The sequence below is a fragment of the Mustela nigripes genome, chromosome 2 (genome assembly GCF_022355385.1).
Source record: "Mustela nigripes isolate SB6536 chromosome 2, MUSNIG.SB6536, whole genome shotgun sequence".
NCBI lineage: Eukaryota > Metazoa > Chordata > Mammalia > Carnivora > Mustelidae > Mustela > Mustela nigripes.
Window position 1 is genome coordinate 31,831,801 of NC_081558.1, and position 22,573 is coordinate 31,854,373.

At 41.9% G+C, this 22,573-nt stretch overlaps 1 protein-coding gene across 2 annotated transcripts in view; it reads left to right on the forward strand.

Annotated features, from left to right (window-relative positions):
• Positions 1-22,573, forward strand: part of ATXN7 (ataxin 7) — a 143,893-nt gene that overhangs the window by 102,774 nt on the left and 18,546 nt on the right. For both annotated transcript variants that reach the window (XM_059390092.1, XM_059390093.1), the window contains 3 exons: positions 17,989-18,241; positions 20,293-20,552; positions 21,237-21,319. In XM_059390092.1, the coding sequence (XP_059246075.1) occupies positions 17,989-18,241; positions 20,293-20,552; positions 21,237-21,319 (596 nt within the window). The remainder of the gene's footprint in view (positions 1-17,988; positions 18,242-20,292; positions 20,553-21,236; positions 21,320-22,573) is intronic.

Consider the following 22,573-nt stretch of genomic DNA (forward strand, 5'->3'; position numbering starts at 1 on the left):
GTTATATTCAGTCGTTAGGCATTTTCTAAATATTGTAGGGGTTGAAAATAGTGCAATAATGCAAACTTTGGGGTCATTTATTCTTTTTACTTTGTTGTTGTTGTTTTATGGAACAGTAGATGCCGGGACACAAAAGAGGATGTGCGTGCTCTCCCGGGACTCCTGAGCTTCTCATTCAGCTAACAGAAACACACCAATTCAAAAGCAAAAACACAGGCATTTTGATTTTTTTTCATTGTTAACATGAAAAGAAAAATAAATATGAAAGAAGAGGATAAATATAAAATCAGAATGAATAAATCTCCTCCATGTTACTTCTCAGGGCTGCAGTTTGGCACATACCCTTGGAAGGTTTCTAGATGCGGCACATAGACCTGTTTGGCTGCATGTTTCTTGTTCCCTCATACACGTTAACATTGGATGTGTTATAAATTTACTTTTTTTTAACTTAATAATCTATCTTATTTTTTCATGTGAATTCACACTACGCCACTTCTTTTTAAAGATCATTCCACTTCATTAGTGTCTTTAAGTTAATTTCACTGGGCCTCAGTGTCGCATTATGTCAGGCAGTGCTTTAAATAACACTCTTCTTTGGGAATGTCTGTCATTTATATCAGTGTATTGATTCTCCCCATGGAGGCTGGTCAGGGCTGCAATTTAATGAACTACTTCAGCAGTTCTGATTTGCGTCACCAGGATAAGACAGTGAAAATGTGGGTTTCTAGCAGCATTAATCAATCAGGAAATGAATACTGTTTATTCACCAGTGGTTTTTTTGACCTGTCTACTATATATAGAAATCATCAGGATGGCTGTGCTTCAGATTTTAAAGGAGTTATTTCAGTATATAAAACTGCATTTTAGTGATATTTGCTAAAAGGTGTTTTTCCTGAGTCACTTCACAAGACTAATGTGTGTGTTTACTGGTTACGACACTCAGACACCTGCTATTTCAACCCTGTTCAGCTGTGGTCTTACATATGACCAGAAGAGGGAGTTTTTATTGCTTCTTTATGCTGTAACACCTACTACCTGGCTAGAATAGTTCCTGCCATGCATATGCTAGTCCAAGTCCATAAAACAAACGAGTTTGGGGCAAGGGAGTAGTGGCTTAACTTAGCTCTTGGCTTTCTCATTTCACATTGTATATACACACATATACACATTGTGTATACAGAAATCCCAGTCTTTAGGTTTACTTCTATGTTTTGTTATTGATACAACAGTTCTCAGATTGAACGTCAAAGAAATTTTGTACCTTTTCCTCTTGTGTTTTTGAAAGTTAAAAAAAGGGGGGGGCGGGGGAGATCAGGGAAAGTAATTATCTCAGTTTTGAAACTTAAAATACAAGCAGTAAGCCCCTGATCACACATGATCGAGTTTCTGATCTGTAGTCTTCTAGGGTCAGAAATAAACTCTGGAATAAAATTTGTTTATTGCTTTATATTCTTGATATTTTCAAAAGATTATTAGAATTTCTAATATTGAAGCTTTGGGATGATCTTTAGAATGTTAAAATACTGTTTTGCCAGAGTAGCTAATAGGCCTGTTTTCTCCGTGTGTTCAGTTGTGCTACTTGATTCTCAGTCAGCTTAGCCAAACAAATGAAATGGGAGCCCTAATCAGGAAATGCTTGTTTGATGTAACACCAGAATGTAGTGCTGTCTAAATTCTTCTTCAGCTCCTTTCACAGTGCATTTTTTTAGTACAGAAATTGGTTAAATTAGTTTCTCTATGGATTTTTTTGAATGATGCATGAATATATCAAATATATAAACATCATATTTTTATATAGATACACAAATGTGATCATCGCAAATACACTATTTTCAATTCAGCCTACTTTTTTCTTATCTTGTTGGCTCTTTCTCCCTACTCGCTCTTTCCAACTGTAACAGTCTTCTCTTTCTGCAAACCATCTATGTAACTTGGTACAGTATTAGTACATAACTTAGTATACATCTAAATTTTTTCTAATGCTCATAAATCTATATGAATACATATAATCCTATGTTTTATTAGTAGGGACTTTTGGTCATAGTTTTCTGAAAAATGGATTCTAATATGCACACTTCTGCTGCTTTTCTACTCAACAGTACCACATGGGAATTCATTCACAGGCCAGGATAATGCTAATCCCCTCTTTTTACTGGCTGCTTACTATGCTAAGGTGTGGCTGGGTAGTAGCTTCCTCCTCGAAGCCCTCTGTCTGTGGACATAAACCTATTTCCTGCTTTTTGCCTCCAGGAACAAAGCGACAGTAACCCGCCTGCCACATGTGTCCTTAACTACTGGTGGCTTTGTTTCTATTAGAGTCTCAGGAAGGGCTTCCTGGGTCAGAAAGGATATTGATAGGCATTGTTAATAGCTATTACTAAGTTGTTTTCCACAAAGGCTGCAGTGCTTCATATTTACTAGGCATATATGAAAGTATCACCATCAGGAGTAGTTGTTTTATCTTTCTGAAATTCAGTTTCTTTTGCTAAAGCGTCTTAAAAGTGTTTTACACACACACACACACACGATTGATTGTAATTCGACTTTGAACCAAGTTTCTGAAACAAGCACAGACTTTTTTACTACCAGTGTTAGCACATATCTTCTGAATTTGAGTAATATGGAATAATATGAGGCAAAGAGATCTTTCAGAACGAGCAATGATTAAATAAAAAACAAACTCATTTGAGTAATTACAGGCAATTTTCCTGGCATCTGTGGGAAATTTCTATTCATCATCCTTGGAATTTACCTTAGGAGAGAAAACTAGGTCTGCTCGGCTGGGATTCCTCTCTGTCAAATGTGTAGGCTCCTAGAAAATAACAGTTTTGGGTGAATTCAATTGCAGGAACAAGGATTTAATCTGTTGTGAGACGTTTTATTCTGATCTCATTATCCCACTTGCATTTGGTGTGATCAGTCACCTTTTAACAGTGTTCACTTTGTGTATCAAATACTGAATGGCTGGACTGAGGTCAGACTGTGGTTTACAAAGCCTCTGTAAATCAGGCCATGAGGTTATACTTACTTTATTTGCCTGCCTTTGAACAATCGGAACAATTGAACAGAGATACACACATGAAGTGTGGCTGAGTTCTGAAAAGCCATCCACCAGAGGATCAGAGGATGCCGGCCCAAGGAAGGCTGTTGCATGGTACTGGACCCCAAGGTGAATTTCCCCCATTCCAGCTTCATCTTCCACCTCTCCTAATCCGGCGTGAGTACCTAACGAGCCCCGGATAATAACATCGCATCGTTTCTTGGTGAAGCTAATCTGATTCTGGATAGCAGGCTTCCAGGCCCACAGCTGAATGAATCGTTTGGTATTTCCAAGTTTGAAAATACTTTCTCCCTCTTTCAAGTGTTCCTTGGCAGCAGGTGAGGAATGTTAAAGCTCCTGTAAGTGCCAATTAAGGCCAATTATAACTTGCCCGGCCTGCTGAGACACTGAAGTAGAGTCACTGGAGACTTGCGCTCCTGTAAGCTAGAGAACGGGCTACCACCAGTGACCGCAACACAGCCTTTCCCCACTGCCTGCAGCCTGCTGGGGCCTACTGAACACCACATGACACCTGCCCGCCTCTCTGAGATTTGACTTAGGAAATTCCAAACTGTGTTGGGGACGTCCCTTATTTCGGTAGCAGGAACCTCTTTTTCCTCTTCCCTCTCCCTTTGCAATGATGCCCGCCGTCTAATTTCTCCCTGGTTCCGCTCCTATGAGCTAACCTGTATGGAGCACAGAAGCGGTGCCGGGCTCTGCATGATGGGCATGACCTCCTTCCTTCTCGCCGCAGCCCCACGGGAGAGGCCATCCTAGCACTTTCTAGGACACAGACCCTGCGAGATGCGAGGCTCTTGGCTGAGGCCACACGACTGCAAGTGAGGAGACTGAGGGCCGGTTGCCCCTCAGCCGAAGCCTCGAGGCGCTGCCCTTCCTGGCTCCTGCTGGTGTGCTCATTTGCTGGGAGCAGGCCCATTCACAGAAGAATTTTGTCAGTTCAGGACTCCCTTTGTGCATCAGCATAAAATTGATGAACACAAACCATCCACGACACAGGCGATACCTAGAATTTTTGGTCTGTGAGGCATGAGTGTTTCTCTATTAAAATTGTATTTTAGTCTGCAGTCTTTTTTTAGGCTGTAGTCTTTGAATTTTTTTTCCATATGAAAAATGAAATATGACCATGTCCTCAGACCTAGACACTTAAATATGAGCCATCGTTGGGAAATTTAGTATCAAAATAAACTTTATTTGGGTAGGCTATCGGGGGCTGGTTTGTAGAAAATAGAGTAAGAATGCTGTCCAAGCAGAACAAAGAGGTATTTAAGTATTTGCTTTAACATTTTACTTGGGGCATTCAGAGAGGAAAATGTGTGTGTGTTTAAAAATTTGATCTAAAGCTTTATGCCCCTTTTTTGTATATTTATATATACTTTTACTGTACAAAATTATATTTTCCTGGCTTACGCTATCATTCATCCCTTTTTGGATATAGATCTTAAAGGCTCAGTGGGTTAGGCCACTGCCTTCGGCTCAGGTCTTGATCTCAGGGCCCTGGGATCGAGGCCTGTGTCGGGCTCTCTGTTCGGCAGGGAGCCTGCTTCCTCTTCTCTCTCTGCCTGCCTCTCTTCCTGCTTGTGATCTCTCTCTGTCAAATAAATAAATAAAATCTTTAAAAAAAAAAAAAGTTTGAATTGTTTCTCTCTTGTTTGCAATTAACCCTTGACCTTGAACAACATGGATTTGAGTTGTGCAGATTTTATCCATTTATCCATGGTTTTTACAGTAAATATAGTATAGTACTATAAATGTATTTTCTTTTTTTTTTTTTTAAGATTTTCTTTATTTATTTGACAGAGATTATAAGTAGGCAGAGAGGCAGGCAGAGAGAGAGGAGGAAGCAGACTCCCTGCTGAGCAGAGAGCCCAATGTGGGACTCGATCCCGGACCCTGGAATCATGACCTGAGCCAAAGACAGAGGCTTTAACCCACTGAGCCACCCAGGTGCCCCTCCTTATAATTTTCTTAACATTTTCTTTTCCCGTTACAGTATGTAATATGTATGACATAGAGAATATGTGTTAGCTTTATGTTAACAGTAAGGCTTCCCATCGGTATAGGAGGCTTTTCATAGTTAAATTTTGGGGGAGTCAAAAGTTAGATGGATTTTTAACTGTGGGGTATGGGAGGTCAGCTCCCCTAACCCCCACATTGTTCAAGGGTCATCTATTTGTGAAATTAAACATAGATATGTATTTGTAGCAATTAAGAATGTTTGCTGAAATTCACCCTGGTTTTCATCAGAATTACAGATAAGATTTGGTTCTCAGACCTCATGGATCAGTTGGGGTTTGTAAGGATTTTTTTTCCCCCTTTGCCCTACCGCCATTTACAAAAGGGAACATTAGAAAGGCAAGCATTTGTGCTGGGAGAACAGCGAGGACTCTGGGGTCTGGCCTGACAGGTGCAGTGATGTGGAACTGAGGCTTAGTCTGAGAAAGGGCCTCTTATCTCAGTTGTGCCCTGTGGACGATGACATCAAGGAGACTCCTCAGCTGCCCCTTAGGGAGGGCGGGTGGGTATAGGGAACAATGCTAAGACCTGTTGCAATCAGGTAGGATAGCAATGGAATTTTTTCTTCTAGCATAAGAACACCTCTGGCAATTTAACCTAAACTTCTTATTTTTGCTAAGCTTTTGGAAGATTTTTCTCATCCTGGGCTTCTGAGACCTGCTGATGCCCCTTACCTGGTGTTCTGGCATCTTTTAAGGACCACCATAGTTTTGCATTGTTTGAATGTGACTATAAGAAGTCTGGGGGGAAGAAAGTAGGTTTCAGAAAACCCTCTGGATCTTAATATTGCTGCCTTGGTTGAGATCTGCATGCTTGCCGTGAAAATAAAGCAGTATGGCTACTGTTCTTTTGTTTTAGAGTAAATTTAGAATTTGTGTCTGGTCTAATAGAAACCATTTCCTATGCCTCATGACTCCCACCCCTTCCAGGCCAAATCTTTTCCACACATGTAATTCATGACTTCTTGCCAAATATTCTCTATGGGGTGATGGGATTCTGTAGAGGAATTTCTCCCCTCCTTTTGACATTTAAAAGTGTTCATTCTCAACTATCAGGCATCCGAGTCTATTTATGTATGCAGCCTTTATCATCATAAAACTCTGATTGGTTGGCCATTTTTTTCCATGTCTATTTGACAGTAAGATTTGGGGATTGAGGAAAGGGGGGTAGCTTTGTGGGGAGAGATAGGGTCTGAGATAGGGAAACAGACCAGGAAGACAGTGTTTATAAAGAGCCACCGGGGAGAGAAGTTTTTGAATTAAAGGTATAAAAAGTGTGTTAGTCAGTCATGTAATGATTGAACACCAAACTCCAGGCAATAAGATGTATATTCTTCTGAAATTAGATGTATTTTACAAAAATGCACAGAAAATTGGTTAAGATTTTTGTTACTAGATTGAGGAAGGAAAAGTAAGCTTCAGTATGACAACTTTTAATTATTTTAAGTATAGATCATGGGGAACTAAAATGTTGAGAGAGGCTGCTGATTTTTATAGAGATGTATTAACTTTAAAACTTCTAGGTCTATGGAGGCTTAAAATGTAGGCTGCATAAAGAATCATCTAAGTTTTCTAATGTACCTGGTAGCAGCGGCATGCATTTCAAGGTATTCAGAAAAATGAGAATGTGAGAAAATTCACAGTTTAGCAGGTTAAATTCGTAAGTTCCATCTTGCACAGTTTTGGCCAGTTGCCTTTCAAATAGAAGGATTGATTTACACCAGCCAGGACGCCTTGTATGACCATATTAGATGAAATTAGACTCCACCCCTTGTTTTCTGTTGATCTGCCAGGACCTTTGTAATTCAAGTGCTTTTACAGTAGTAGCAAATGTTACATAAGACCAAACATGGAGCATATTTGGAGTTGGTGGGCAGACCCAAGTCATGATGCAAGCTTGCAGTAGCAAGTGTGCAATGAAGCACAACCAGATTCTGTGAATGGAAGGTGACAAGAAGCCTCTCCAGAACAGCCCTTCCGCACGAGGGCTGAAAGCTCCACTGGGTAAGTTTTCTGAGGCAGTTTCCAGAGGCTGGGCTTGGCTCCGGGCCCAGTTGTGGATGAGCGTGAGGGAGGTGGGTTAGGTCTTTGCTAACGTTACATGGAAAAGAGTTCGTGCAGGCCTCTTTCCTCCTGGCGTTTGGCCTCCCCTGCCAGCAGGCCCTGAGCTGTACGTTGCTGGAGTGGTGGAGGGAGAGAGCTCTGCAGAGCTAGTGGAGCTGAGTGGGTGATCGCAACAAAGGGGGATTAGCCGCTGCAGGCCGTTCACGGGAGCCATTCTGAAATGTCATTTGAGTGGTCTGGACAAAGTTCAAACACAGACAGGAGTCTGGCTTGTTATTAACTCCAACAAAATGCTGAGGTTTGCACCAAACAGTTCCCGTATCTCAAAACAGGGAAAGCATTAGTTACGCGGCTCTCTAAAAATGGAGGAACGCTGTGACACGCTTTAACTGTTTGTTTTTTATCTCACTTGTGGTAAGTGAGGTTTTGTGACAGGCAGTTCATAGTGTTTCCTGTAGAATGTGTTTGAAAGCTGTTTTGTCAGATACTTCAAATCCACAGCAAAGTTTCAAACAGAACACTGTCAAGAGGAAGAACAACTTCAAAATATAAACAGTAGCCCTGGAAAGTCATTCAGTAACTTAAATTGAGTGTATAAAATTTTAATTACATACTGACTGGCAGAAAGAACGATTTTTTTTAGTTGTGTTATCAAGGTAGCCAGTGCAGTTCAGCTGATTCTGGCTGTGTTGGGAGTCTGTTCTCAAAGTAGCCCCGTCTTGTGCTTCCCTGGCTGAGCAGGGGGCGAGGTGACAGAGGAGTGCTTGACTTTTCCCTGGATTCACATTTCATGACTTCTTGCAGTAATGAGCTTGACCGTGTGATTTTAATTGAGGTTGAAATTTAGCTACCAGTTTGAAGGGCTGTAAATATAGGCAGATTTTAAACCTTTAATCAAATTCCTATTAATTCCCTAAGATTTTTTTTTTTTTAAACTGTCTCTTGTCAGGCAGTTTCACTTTTGCTGTTCGTGGTTTCGTTTTTGAATATCGCTTTTGATGTTCATTAGTTGTTAGCTCCATCCTGAAGGTGGGACAGATATTGTTTCTCTTTACAAAAGAAAAAATGTGTGCTACAGATCCATTGAAAACATTGGCATTGTTAAGTAATGAATCACCCATTCCTTATTAACAGAGTGCTTAATGAAGAAGGCTTTGGGGGTTGTGCTCTGAGTTTGAGTTTTTTGTCATTCCCCTGTTCACTGTTTGCTTCCCTTCCCCATCCAGAATAAAGTGAAATTAAAAGGATACAAAATTAGGGGGAAATAGCAATAAGGATGTGACTTAGACTCAGTATAGCTCTTGGTGGCAGATGGTGCTGTCATTCCATTGCACTTTGGACCTGCTACTCCTTTTCAGCCTGGATAGACAGTGTTCCCTGTGGGCATTCCTGCACAGCAGTTTTCATTTTTAAAAAACAAACAAAAACAATGAAAAAGAGAACTTGAATTTTTAAAGTTTTACCAGGTTCCTTTAATTCTGTCTCTTCGTGTGTGTGTGTGTGTGTGTGTGTGTGTGTGTCTAAAATTTGGATTGGAGTGGCAAAGGCATACTTTTTTTTTTTAATTCCCTTTTTACATTTTGATGATAGCCTTGTATCTTTCATTTGGGATGTAGGCCCAAAATAGGACTACAGAGAAGTTTGGGTAAGGACTGAGTATGTTGATGATTGAACTGCATGTGGTATGTAACAAATTGGAAGACTAAACTTGGAATGATAAATCACCGGGCTGTAGGATGCCTTGTTCCCTAACCAGTGAAGGATTAAATCAGACGTAGCTGGAGACTGGTTGATTTTTGATTCTGGCTCTTTTTTCTTCTCACGTGTTGATACCTGAGGAATGCAGATTTTTCAAGTCACTGATAACTGAGAGCGAGGGAGGGAGAGGGAGGACTGGATCTGGGGGCAGTGCTGTGCATCTCTTGGGGAGATCATGTTTGTTCAGGCAGGGTGATGGCTTGCTGTACTCTGCCAGCATCTTTTGGGTAACACTGTGCTCCTTGAGTACAGCAGAGAAAAGTCCTTATGACTGTTAGCATCGTAGAAGTGTCAGCCAGCATGTCATTCGTGGCGCGATAGCCTGTAGTCAGAAATGGTGGCAGCAGAAGTAGAGTTTGGTGGCTGTATTTTGCTCAAGGCAGCCTCAGCCTTTTCCCCCAAAGGTACTTTCACTGAAAACATCTGTGCATGCCTGTGTGAGATAATGATGATAACCTTCAGCACTGAGTCTGCTTCTTAAACACAGTCACAGAAGCATAGGAAAGGCCCCCGTCAGGAAGTGAACTGGTCATTCGGACCATTCACTGTTCCTTAAAACCAGCTGTTTTATGACAGTGATTATGAAGAAACGAAGTTGTACTCACAACCAAGGTGATCTCCTGTGCTAACCATTCAGTGCCTCCTCTTTCTCTTATTTCATCCCCTCTAATAAAGTACTTGAATTTTAAAATTCAAACATTTAAACAATGTTTGCAAAGAGCTACTAGTTGGGATGGCAGGGGAGGAGTACCCCCAGACACTCAGTTAAGGTTTTCATATTTCTCACACGCTTAAAAGCAAAGTACAGAAAGAACAGTCCCTCCCCATGGGAAGAATTCCTGGCAAGAGGATTATTTGAAGTTGCCATATTTCTGCTCCCTTCTTAGCAACATTATTTACAATCCATTCACGCCTGTCCCTTCCCCCACTGGAGTCGGAGTCGTTCTCCCTTGTAATCTGCCCTTTGTGATCTGTTCTCTTTCATGCAGCTAGCGTGAATGGGGGTGCTGCAAGTGCGCACCCTGCCCGGAGACGGGGAAAAGCCCCGAGTACTTTAGTGGGCCTTTTATTTCCGTCATAAAGCACTGACTTGAAGAGCTTGATAATTTGATTATAGACCTTTGGTGAAAAGTTGTTTCAAGTGGCCCAAGTGCTGTAAATGACTCTCTTTTCTGCACTTTCCCCTTATGTTTTAATTTAAAAGCACCTCTGCATTAGGGGGAGGAGAAACGTGTTTGGCAAAAGTCGCTGTTGGAGACTAATTTGTTAGGGCAGCCAGTGTTGAAATCATCCTTTTCAATTAAATCTCTCTAGTGGAAATGATGCTGAGTGCTTTGTGGTAAAGACTTTTTCTTCTCCCTGTTTTTCAGTGCCATTTGTAACCCACCTAAGCATGCTTTCTGGAGTCTGCCTCCCAGCTCCAGTGTTGGCCGATCGTCCGTTGAGGCACTGCCTCTCAGAGGTCAACTCTGGATTCCCCAACCTGAGAGTTGATTATTCCAGGGATAGTTTCACGGATTGACTTGTTTTCTTTTTAGCATTGGACTACACCCGGCTCTCTCTGGAGTAGTCTAATTGAGTGTCTGGAGATCCTAAAGAAGTCAGATCAAAGAAAAAGCAGATTGAGAATTAAAGAGACTGTGAGGACAGGAAGTGGGGTAAGGCCGTGTTTGCTGGTCAGACACATGAGAGTGCAGTTAGACAAGAAGAAGAAAACTTACAGAGGAAAAGTTCATCATGAAAGTAGTGAGAAGACATTAAAAGCTTCATGTTCACATGCAATGATTTCATATCCACGCTGTGAATTTAGATAGTATGCCAAGTATTTTTTTTAATACTTATTAGGAAAAAAATAGATAACTGCTGTGTCAGACACAAAGCCCTGGTTTTACTGACAATGCTTAGGATAACGCTGAAATAACATATGCCTGGTCAGCTGCTGAATTTTGAAAAATAGAGTAAATAGACAATAATCTAGGTAATGTGTAGAAATGATGAAAGATACAGAATGGAATTCAGCTTTGAATGACAAAAGTCTAGAGAAGACCCTGATGTGGAGCAAAGGAAATGTGCAAGGAAGATGCTCTGAGAGTTGAAAAATGTTTATGTAGTCTTGATTTATAGTTCCTTGATGCTGATTGACGTGACACCTCATGAGTCGTCTTTGGCTGTCTGAAAGTGAAGTATGACAGTTTGGGTTAATTGGGAGCTGGATGATAAGCACATTAGGGTTATTTTCCCACCTGGATGTTAAAATAAAAAACTTAATAAATTTTGTGATGGGCCTGCTTAATGAATGACTGGAAGTTTCCAAACTGTGCCTTTTGCTCTGTGCAGTTATTACTTGCTATGCCTGACCAAATGGTCATACATGTGCATTTAACATTTTATAGCCATGTACAAGCTTGATTATTAAAATATCCTTGCTTTAAAAGGGATAGTTGTAGAGTATTAATGGGATGGGGCTGTCAGAGACCCCATGGAACCATACCGTGCTTGAAGTGTAGATTGGTATTTTTTCACAAGGCCTTTCTGTACAGAGTACACACTCTTTGTAACCTTATCTGACCAAATCTATCCAAAAGTGTCAGTTTCATTTAGAGAAAAATTTATGAGTTTTAGGAATCCTTTCTTCAATAATCGGCCTAAAATTTCCATCTTTGGATCTATAAAGCTGAATTTGAGACTTGATCTTCACTTTACTCCATGCCATTCCCCTGCAGTTCTTCCCGAATGACTCATTTCTGTCAAAAATGAGCCAACCTTTTATTGATAAAATAACTTCAGCTTGAATGAGCATTCTTTTTGGTTAGTGTAAATTTACTCATTTTTAAGTAAATTTTAAAAGTTGGTCCTCTGAGCTTTTAGGAGAAGAGCTTAATCTCTTCCTGGACTGACATACATACTAGATACGTAGCCTACCCCTGTCCCACACCAGAGAAGGTAACTTACAGTGGGTTAGGTTTAAGAGTAAGTGATTTTTGCCTGCTTCGGTAATCAGCACACCTTTCTCACAGAAGTCTATAACTGGCATTAGCTGAATTGACAGGTGTCATTTGCCTTGGTGCCTGCTGACTTCCCGGTGCCGGTCCATGATCGTCCCTGTCTGCAGGCTCTATAACTCTCCATCGTTTAATCCCCAATAGCCCTGCAGAGTAGGCACAGCAGATGAAGAGGTTAACAAGGTAGGTGGAATCAGGTTATCGCCTAGCGTTACCTATATGGTCAGTGGCAGAGGCTTTGAACCCATCTGTCTCTTGATTCCGAAGTTCTTGCCCTTTCAGGGGATCTATAAAAAAGCGTTTTTTATTTTAATTTGGGTTCTCTTCAGGCTGGTTAGTTACTTAGCCCACATCAAGACTGTGCCCAACAGCCCTGAGCCTCAGCTGGAAAGGCCACCATGACCTCCAGAGACCAGAGAGTGACAAGAAGCATGCGTTGTATTGGTCCAGAGGGGGCCAGCTTAATCCTATACAACAGGTATTTGCTGCCCCTCCTGATGGTTCTTATAGTAAAACAGAGTCATTTGGGAACTTTGTGAAATGTTTCTTTTCAGCCAGAAAGGCAGCTCTCCCTGATACTTTGTACCAGAATTCACTCTTCAGACTATCTCTGATGCTTTAAAATTCCCCTGAGCAAAAGAGAAAGCTGCACAGGCTGATGGGCATAGCTAATCTTTAGGATAGCAGCTTGCATAATGGAAAGGTAAAATCCAAAATACCTGGATTTCACTTAAACGGATTCTGGATCCTTATCCTGAATTCACTGAAATTCAGTCTTGACCTTGTGTTTAGCCTCTGCAGCCTTTTGTGCTGGCAGTTAGCCTGTTTTTCCTGAGCACCTGGGAAGAGGGGCTTCCCACTATTATATGTCCCAACCCTCACCTTCGCCCCTCTCTTCTGCCTGCCTTCGGACCACGAATTATGGCTTGCTAATAACTCCATGTCAGGGCACGTGGGTTATGGTGTGGTCCAGCCTGGATGCTAGAGTCAACCTGCTTGGGATTGTATCCCAACTCTGCCTCTTAACTAGCTGGGTGATGTTGGGCAACCGTCATGAGTCCTTTAAAGCCTTGGCTTCCTTATCTGGAAGTGGGGATCATAACAGTATCTGCTTTGTACAAAGATGGTCAGGACTGAATGAGATAACCTCTGTAAATTACGCAGCATAGTGCCTGACACGTGGTTTCTGCCCAGTAAACAGTGGTTGCTATTGTTGACGTTGTTGAAGGTGAGACTTCTAATCAGTCGGTTGGTTGAGTTATAAAACATTAATAAAAGAGCCCTGAGCAAAAATAAGACTGTAAAGTGGTCTAGTAGCTCTTAGTTGCCTGCTCTTACATGATGATCCCTGAGAATGGGACAGATGGACTCTTTGCTCATGAACAATAATACGCCTTGATGTAATCTGGCGTGTGTGAGACTGAGGCTAGAGCACCACATGAAATGCCCCGATTTTTTATAAGTATAATCAAGTAAACTGTAGCTGTTGTAGAAAAAGAAAACAATATACAAAAATTTTCAAAAAAATAGACACTAATCCAGGGAAAACTGCTTAAAATTTGATATACCCCCTTGTAAATTTTTATTTCCACCGTGAATGGTTTGAAGTTACAGTTTGCTTTGACAGCTTTTTAAGGTTTGTGTCCTAACTTTGACGCTTGTACATATAAATTATTTTTAGTTATTTCCAAAGCACATTTATTTATGACTTAAAAAGGTCTAATTATTTGCTTTGAACTCCTATTTGGTTTGTACCTGGGTGTCAGCATGTACTTACATATATTTTTAAACCTCAGCATGAATCCCAGATTGCAAGCTTAGTATTCTTGGTTGCTTTGCATTTTGGAAGACTTAAAGAGAGCTGTCCTCTGCCTTATCCTTCCCAGTATCCTGCCATTGCGTTCAGTGGTCGCACACGTTCAAGCCACAGGGGGAGAAAAAGCCCAGTGCCTCTTCTCTTTGTTTCCTTGCATGTGGTCTCTTTCTCTCTCCCTCCTTCCTTCCTCTTTACTTGTTAACTCTTTCTCCACATCTGTGTATCTCCCCCGTCGAACCCAAACCCCTGATGCCACTGGGTCTCTGTTCTGTGTTTCCAGTATCTGTATTTGTCTATCTGTTGGTCTGCCTGATTATCTCTCCCTTCTGCTGGAGCCATTCAAAGTGCCCTCCTCATTCAGGGATAAGAGAGTGTGCTTTGTCTGAGCTGGTGCCAGACCCTGGAGAGAGGAGTGCTTTGAAAACTCAACTTGGACTCCTCACCAAACCACACCGCAGTTATGCTTAGCATCTGGCCACCAGTTTGCCCACTTAATATAAGGTCCCTAACCCTACCCGTAACTTGCCCATTTCTCTTTTGATCTAGGAACAAACACTTTTTTTTTCAAGTCCAGTTTAAAATCTTAAGAAAAATAAAGGCCCACAGTGAAAGGATGAGGAGAGTCCAACTCAGCTGTAATTAAATTTGTTTTTTCCTCTTTGCTTCTTGCAGAGGGTAAGTAAGCCAGATACCGCCCTTTCCAGAGAATAAGTTACCAGACCATGATGTGAAGGAACAGCTTAATTCAGCAGCATGACAAGGATTTGAGCTGGCCCTTTTCAGCCAGAATTTGTTACACGCATACTCACGCACACATCACACAAGTTGGTTTCAAGTTTTAAGTAAATGAAAGAAATTCACATGATAGATTGCCATTCTTAGCTTCTAAATAGCCTTTATTATTGAAGTAGAAAATACAATTTTTTTGAAGTGTTGTCGATACATCAGCTGACTTCTAATGTTAGGAAACTTTGATGCTTGATTTTTCTAGTGCAAAATCCCATATCAGAGTTAATAGACTAGAAAAGAAGCGTTAGCTGAAGAAAATGGCAGCAATGGACTATGATGGGAATAGAGAAATAGAAGGAGAAGCTTGAAGTTACAGTCAGTTCTGCTGTCACACAGCATGCATTCCTAAGAAATTACTGTGCTGTGCAAAATTGTGTAATGCAATCCACATGAGGCGCATTGGGAAAATGGGGTTATGGGTACAACACTCAAAACTTTACTACTGATAAAAAGGATAGGAACCCAAAAAAGAATAGGAACCTAACAAAAATGGTAGCACAGTTTTACATTGATTAAATGGTTAAGAGTAGGTAAATACAAGAAAACGACCTGACATTTGCTTCTGAAAGTAGGTTTTGGAAGGGTTGCAGCTTGCGAGCTCTTGGGAAGTAGTGGACGGCAGGTTTTCTGAAATTGAGGGAAAGTTGTAGCACCGGTTGTGTGTGGGTGTGGCTCCTCACATCCAGGGCGGCCTGGAGTGGATGGTAGATGTTTGGGAAGAGGGGTGTGTTTTGTGTATGCCCACGTGGCTCCGTTCAGCCAGGTGTAATTTTCTGCATTGACGTAGTGCTTTTTGCAGATGAAATCTTGCAAAAGCAAGTGCAATATTTCATTATGCTCAATTCATTCCTTAGTGTATCAGTGACTTTAGAATAAATTTGCTTTCTCCAAATAAGCATAACTATTGAATTAGATTGACAATGTTATTTACCTCATTTGGTTATCAAGAGAAAATGTATCACATTTACTCTAAGACACATGCTAAGAATTCTAATCCCCAGAGAATAGTAAAAAGAGAGTGCGCTTCGTTAAAGTAAAAATTGTAGTTGGGGTTTTGCTCCCTCTTCCTAGCAGAAACATGGTATTATTCCTTTAGTGCGCTTCCACCAGAAGTGTACAAGCTTGCTGTGGATGAACTTGGAGGAATATTTTAATATTTATTTTAAGATATATCAGAAAATATATATAATAAGCTTATCAAAACCTGTTCAGTAGATACTCTTGCTTGGAGAAATAGCTCTCAGTCGAAGGTGGTTCTGTGCTTCATACTGGGTGATGTAAAAATGGATTGGAAGGTAGTTTCAGGTTGCCCCCAGCAGAGGGACACTGCTGGTGATTAGGGATAGGGGGCAGGACTTCTAGTTATCCTGATATCCTGTACAAGAATTCTCCTGTCCAAAGTACCAGTGATGCCCCCCTAAGAGAGACCGGTTAATGCTGGCTGAGGAGGAGGACAGAACAGGAGAGGTGATCGTTTAAACAAAAATGTCCAGTAAAAAAGAGTATCTTATGTGGCTTTGGTAAGAATGATGAAAATAGTTTGCAGTTGATCAAAGTCTGGAAAGCACTGCAGGTAGTAACTGTGAGCTTTACTTAATAGACCCTGATAGAGAGTGCCATGGCTAGGCAGCGCTCTCAGTGCTCTACAAATGTTAACTTACTCAGCCATGTCTAATGGTTCTGGAGCATTAGCCTAGTATGAGGAAGGCTCTCAACCTTGACTGCACAGTGGAATCACATAGGGGTGCTTATCAAAGTCTGGATGCCCAGACCACACCCCAAACCAGTGAAATCAGAATCTCGGGGGCTGGGAATCAGCATTTTTAAAGCCCATTATGTTACACCAGTGTGTGGCCAAGGTTGAGAACCATTGGAGTGATTGGCAGTCACTCCTCCTGACAAGAAAACCTGTACCAATAGTTGAAAATGTTAATTGAAGGTCTGCTCTGTGCTGTGCCTCAGAGGGAAAGAGATGACCCAGACAGGAAGCCTCGCCATCCAAGGGGAGGTGGCAGAACTGGAAACCGATTTTTACAGTCCTGGCTGACAAGTGCTGGTGCTTGGAAGGATCCTCAGACAGTGTTTGGGGATCACAGAGGAGAGAGGAACTAAATTAGAAGACGGGGTGGGGAGGGAACCTCTCAGATGCCAAATTTAGAAAATTAATAAACTTAAGTTATTTTAATTTTCCCTCCCATACACACAACTTTCATTAGAGGGGGGGGGAAAGCACTTAAAAATCACTATCCAGTTAGCCATCCTAACATTGTTGTGGCCTTGGTGTGGTCTAGTTGGACAACTGGAATTTTGTCTGTAGAGTAGGTTCTTAAGTACCACGTAAAGCACTGTTGAACTAATGGCCTTCTGGGAAATAAGTCATCTCAGCTTCCCAGAGAGCTCAGGACTGTTATAAAATGACCTTTAAAAATAAACCATTTGTGTGATGCTTATAATCATTGATTCTAGTTTAAATTTTTAAAAATATTCCTTTAGCTTCCATATTGTGATAAGTAAATGTTGGATCCCATACATTTTAAGTTAAGCCACATGTCATTTTAAATTGCAAGTTTAATTGACAACACTAAGCTACCATCATTAGGTAGTTAAGTAGATAAAAGTTACTAAATAATTCACTTGTTTCAGATAGTAGCGTTCTTCAACAGCTCTCGGTTTATTTAGTATAGATTGCCTTACACAGAGAAAACCTGATTCTCCAGTGGGTAGACTTATTTTCAGCTAAACCTGTATAGTCTGTATTTAACCATGAATTACTTCCTGGTTTAAAAAACAGGCGTAGCTATTTGTGGTATTTTTGTCTTATGCCTTTGGCATCTTAGTGGTGTGAACCAGAGCTATGCCATCTGTACTCGAGTGAGATTATTAAAAAGAAAAGGGGGGGGGTGAAGTGATTCACTGGAAAATTGCAGAACAGATTCTTAAAGAATGATAAGATAACCCTAGAAACATTCTTATTTGCTGTCATATGCTGGTGGGTAGTGACAAAAAAAAATAAGGTACAACTTGTTTTTTAACATTTTGCAATTCTAAAAATTGGAAAGATGCTCTGCTAGCAAGGAAGAAAGAGACCCATGCAGCGTCAATTAGTACAGCTCTGCAGATGAGTGAGTAACTTGCCTCTCCACCTGCAAGTTGGAGTGAAGTTTATTTCGAGCCTGAAAAACCAAATATTCTCAGGTTTAGAATGGCTATTTAATTTCCTAATGGTTATCTATGTATGATAAACCACTTTATGCTGAGATGTTTCCGAAGCAGAAGGACCAGTTCCTAGAATCCTAAATAAGTCTGTGGGGCCTAGATAAGCCATTTCTGAAAGCTGCTGAGTTAAATATATTTTCACTTAGTGACGCATATTTGAACCTAAATGTGTTGATTTCAGGGGACTCTTCCAGGATTCCATTGGAGACTTGCCTGAAACCGTGTCTTTTTTTTTTTTTTTTCCCTCCCCCTTCCTGTTTTCCTTTTCAGAAAGAAGACATAGCTCATCCAGCAAGCCTTCTTTGGCTGTTCCTCCCAGTTCAGTATTTTCCTTCTTCCCTTCTCTGTCCAAAAGCAAAGGTGGCAGTGGAAGTGGAAGCAGCCGTTCTTCCAGTGGAGGTGTTCTAAGCACATCCTCATTAAGTTCCAAGTTGCTGAAATCACCCAAAGAGAAGTTCCAGCTCAGGGGGAACACCAGGCCAATGCATCCCATTCAGCAAAGTAGAGTCCCCCATGGTAGAATGTGAGTATGGCCGAGAGAGTCCTTGAAGCCTCCTGCAGGAGGTGGAACTGTGTCCCCAGTAGCATCCAAGCGCCTTGTAGATAATGGGAAAGAGAGGCTGCTCGGGGGCAGGGAAGGAGGGGAAGCAAATAGATGTTTCGTTTTGTTTCCCTGTCCCGCTTTGGGTTAAGGTTAATACTTACTGATTCTTTATCGTGTGCCAGCTGTGGAAACTTGGCTGTCTTTGTGTCCTGTCATTTAATTATCACAACAACCGTATGAAGCAGGTCTTGGTGGTAGCCCCATTTTGCAGACAAGGAGAAGGAAACGTAATAAGGTCGAGGAGTGCTAACCAAAGAGCACTCCAGTCAGACCAGGCCCCGCTTCACACGCCCGTCCTGTCACTTCCCTAACTGCAGGGCTTTGAGCGCTGTTTCTCTCTCAGTGTGAGAATAGCCTGTGGTGCAGAGTTCCTGGGAGCTGTAGAATTAACATGGTAGCGCCAAGCACCTGCCGTAGTGTCTGGCCCACAGGAGACAGTGAACGAACGGACACTGGTGCTTCTGCTGCTGCCATTGATAACAGTAGGAATAAAAAGATGAGGTGATTCCTAGATGCTTTTCCAGGATTTCCTGGAGCCTGCAGAGCAATAGGGAAACAACGCTTCCTCCCCCCAGAGTCTTGGGCTCCCACCACAGTAGCAGACTGGGAAGACTGGAAGAAGTCCCCAGTTCCAGGCAAGGCTTTGGCATGTTTGCACAGTGGGTCTGGAGCCTGGCAGGCTCCTTGTGGGCATGTGAGGGAGCAACCCAAGCACTCCATAGAAACCTGTCTTGCCTCGTCATGGCAGCCCTCTGCCCTGGTGTGGGTGGCATTTCCCTGGCCTGTCTCCCTTTTGGAGGGTATGACCCACATCTCAGTCCCCAGGTCTGATAACCTGGCTAATCTCAGGGCAGCATCTAGCACCCGCTGCTGCTCAAGGACCTTGCCAGCTGGGAGAGGCCGTGGCTTCTTGCAGCGTCTCTGCTGCTGTCGGCCTCTTCCAGGTACAGCTGTTTGGTGCTGTTTGTCCTGGTTGCTAAGCCCCCAGCCTCTGCTCATCTGTCAGAAGTACAAGTACAGCAGGCTTGGCTTTCGTTCCTGGACCTGTCTGAAAGCCAAAGAAAATGCCAGTGCTATGTGTAAGTCACTCGCCAGCTTAACAGCTGTTTGAGCACTGACTTCACTGAGCAAAGTTTATAAAACCTCATCAATCCCAATCTTCTTTATTTGGATGGAGCTGGGCTTTAGAGGGGGTCGAGGCCAACTGTTAGCCTTGTACTAACATTTGCCACCCAAATGAGAGCGTAAGATTCCCAGAAAACTCGGTTCTTTATTAGTGGCCCAGGTACTCGGTGCTCACCAGCTGTGTGCCACACACTTAATGTCTGAGCTCTTGTCATAGAAACTTTTTTCAGAGACTGGAGAATTATCCTGTCAGTGACACATCACTTAACTAATTAAACATTGGTCTCCTTCATTGACGGGGGCAGAGAACCTCTTCTCGGAGGTGTGGTTAGGCTCATTTGAATTCTTGTATGTCCCCACAGACATTTCTTGGACATATTCTCTAGTTCCAATTATTCTTTCCTCTGTTCACTCACTTTACTTGGTTTTGATGACTCCTTTCTTAAAAATGATAGTCCTCAAAAGATACTCTGTAAAGGTCTTGCAGATAGTCTTCAGTCCTTTTAGACCTTTTCATGTTTTGCTTCTTGGAGGAATTGAGTTGGGTGTCAGGTGTAGGTCTCCCATAGCCTCATGTGTCAGATTGTCCTGGATGACGAAAGACCAGGTAAATCCGATGGTCCACTGGACTTTTTTGCTTCACCAGGAGGGCTTAGAGACTGAACCATCGTGAATCTTCCTGAGTTCTCTGGGTAGTCCCACCACATTTTCCAAAGTTTCCTTTGGGGGCCTAGCTCTGTGCAGCGCATGGGGGTAGTTGGAGACTCTGCCCTCTGCCTTCCAGCTCCCCACTTCCTTGGGGCCTCAGGGCCCTCGGGCTGATGCTTCGCTTCCCTCTCTGATAGCATGACGCCCTCTGTCAAAGTGGAAAAGATTCATCCAAAGATGGATGGCACACTACTGAAATCTGCGGTGGGGCCCACCTGTCCTGCTACTGTGAGTTCCTCAGTCAAGCCTGGCCTTAACTGCTCCTCAATACCAAAGCCAACCTTGCCTTCACCTGGACAGATTCTGAATGGCAAAGGGCTTCCTGCACCATCCACTCTGGAAAAGAAGTCTGAAGATAATTCTAATAACAGGAAATTTTTAAATAAGAGATTATCAGGTAACTTCACATTTTCTTGTCTCAGTGTTTCTGTGTCTATTAATCGGGCATTCGTGAGGGAACAGATGGGCTGCTGTCTACAAGTCCTCCCTTTAAGGCTGGTCAACTTCAGCTTTAGGAGAAAGATCCTTAAGTAAGACATCTGACCTCTTCACTCTTGCTTTTAAAAGTGCACGTGTCTGTAGGTACTGTAAAACTAGCTTTCTCGGGGGGCGCCTGGGTGGCTCAGTGGGTTAAGCCGCTGCCTTCGGCTCAGGTCACGATCTTAGGGTCCTGGGATCGAGTCCCACGTCGGGCTCTCTGCTCAGCGGGGAGCCTGCTTCCCTCTCGCTCTCTGCCTGCCTCTCTACCTACTTGGGATCTCTCTCTGTCAAATAAGTAAATAAAATCTATAAAAGAAAAGGAAAAAAACTAGCTTTCTCGGGGTGTCTTTGCAAATGGAGAGGTGAGATAGTGCTGATTTGCACGTCCTCTTTTCTGTCAAGTGATGACGGTAGACCCCCGCCCTCTGTGGGGTCTGCTGCTGCTTTGTGGGGCTCACATGTTGTAGATTTTTTCTATTGGTGATGTCATAGATTGTATTCAAGTTAAAAATGTGTCTGTTTCGAGATTTCTCCTTTTGTTTTCAAAATAAAGGAAGGAATGTTTGATGAGCCCTTGGTAATGTCTATATGCTTTTGACAGAAAGAGAGTTTGACCCTGACATCCACTGTGGGGTCATCGACCTCGACACCAAGAAGCCCTGCACCCGGTCTTTGACATGCAAGGTAAGTGACCTCCTAGATGGCACTGGGAACTCTCCAGTAAGCACAGGAGTTGGGGTCCATGGCATGGCCCCATAAGACTCTTGCACCCAGAGGGAAGCTGATCTGTGGATTGTTCTGAATTTTGTAAATGAGCGGGTAACTGGGTTTCCATGAAGAATGCTTTCAGTTCGGAAAATGCGACATCTTCTGTGATAAGCTGCAGTCAGAAGAGGTGTTTTGCCCCCAGTGAGCTTCTGGTGTCATATCCAGGGGAATACTGTTCTTTCCTAATCAGTCTGTTATTTTCAAAGACTGTTAGTATTTCTGCAGAGAATTTTAATGTGAGAGACTACCCTTTACTGTGGTTTAAATTGTATGGACTTAAATCCAGGAATTTACTTTGCCTGTGTGTGAATATTCTTTAAAATGCTTGTGTAATGTGTGGTTCCTAAATTTTAAAGAGCCACTTTAAAAATCACCTGATTTTGAGATAGACTCATTTTTCCATTTCTAAGAAAGTACTAGATAACATACGGTCTTACTAAGCGAAGAAAATGTATGATCCTCCTTTCTGCCCTGAGATTTCCTTTCAAATGCCGATATGCTAATAAGAAGGTGTTGTATTTGCTGTATAGTCGGAGTTGCCGTGGAGTGGTGTCAGGGGACCCCTGCATAAATGAGCTGATGTGCTTGTGTGCTTTTCTCTGGAGAATGTCTCCAGCTACCCTTCAGAGGGGTTCAGAAACTATCACAGGTCGTTGCTTTAAAGTAATTTTAAAACACTTGTTTGGAGAAGGGGGTAAGAATTACAAAAATTAGTATTGTATTTTAAAAAATTGAATGTGTATTATTGGTGTATTATTTTAAATTTTACCAAAGATTATGTTTGAATAAGGGACTTCAGTTCGTACTCTACCCCTTAACAGTGGAGGAATGTTAAAATCCTTCAGAAAGTGTAAATATTGTTTCTAAGTGGTTATTATTTTAGTTTAAATTTCTAATTTAATTTTAGCATGTAGATTTTATTTTACAACAGTGGTTCTGAAGCTTTTACGGAAAGGTGTTGGCCAGAGCCCCTTTAAATATCTAACTTAAAAAAAAAAAATCACAAATCATTTTTCCTGGGGGGGGGGGTACATATATATATGTGTGTGTGTGTGTGTATATATATATATATGTATGTGTATATATATATATATATATTCTGAATATATATATATGTGTGTGTGTGTATATATATATATGTATGTATGTATGTATGTATATATATATATA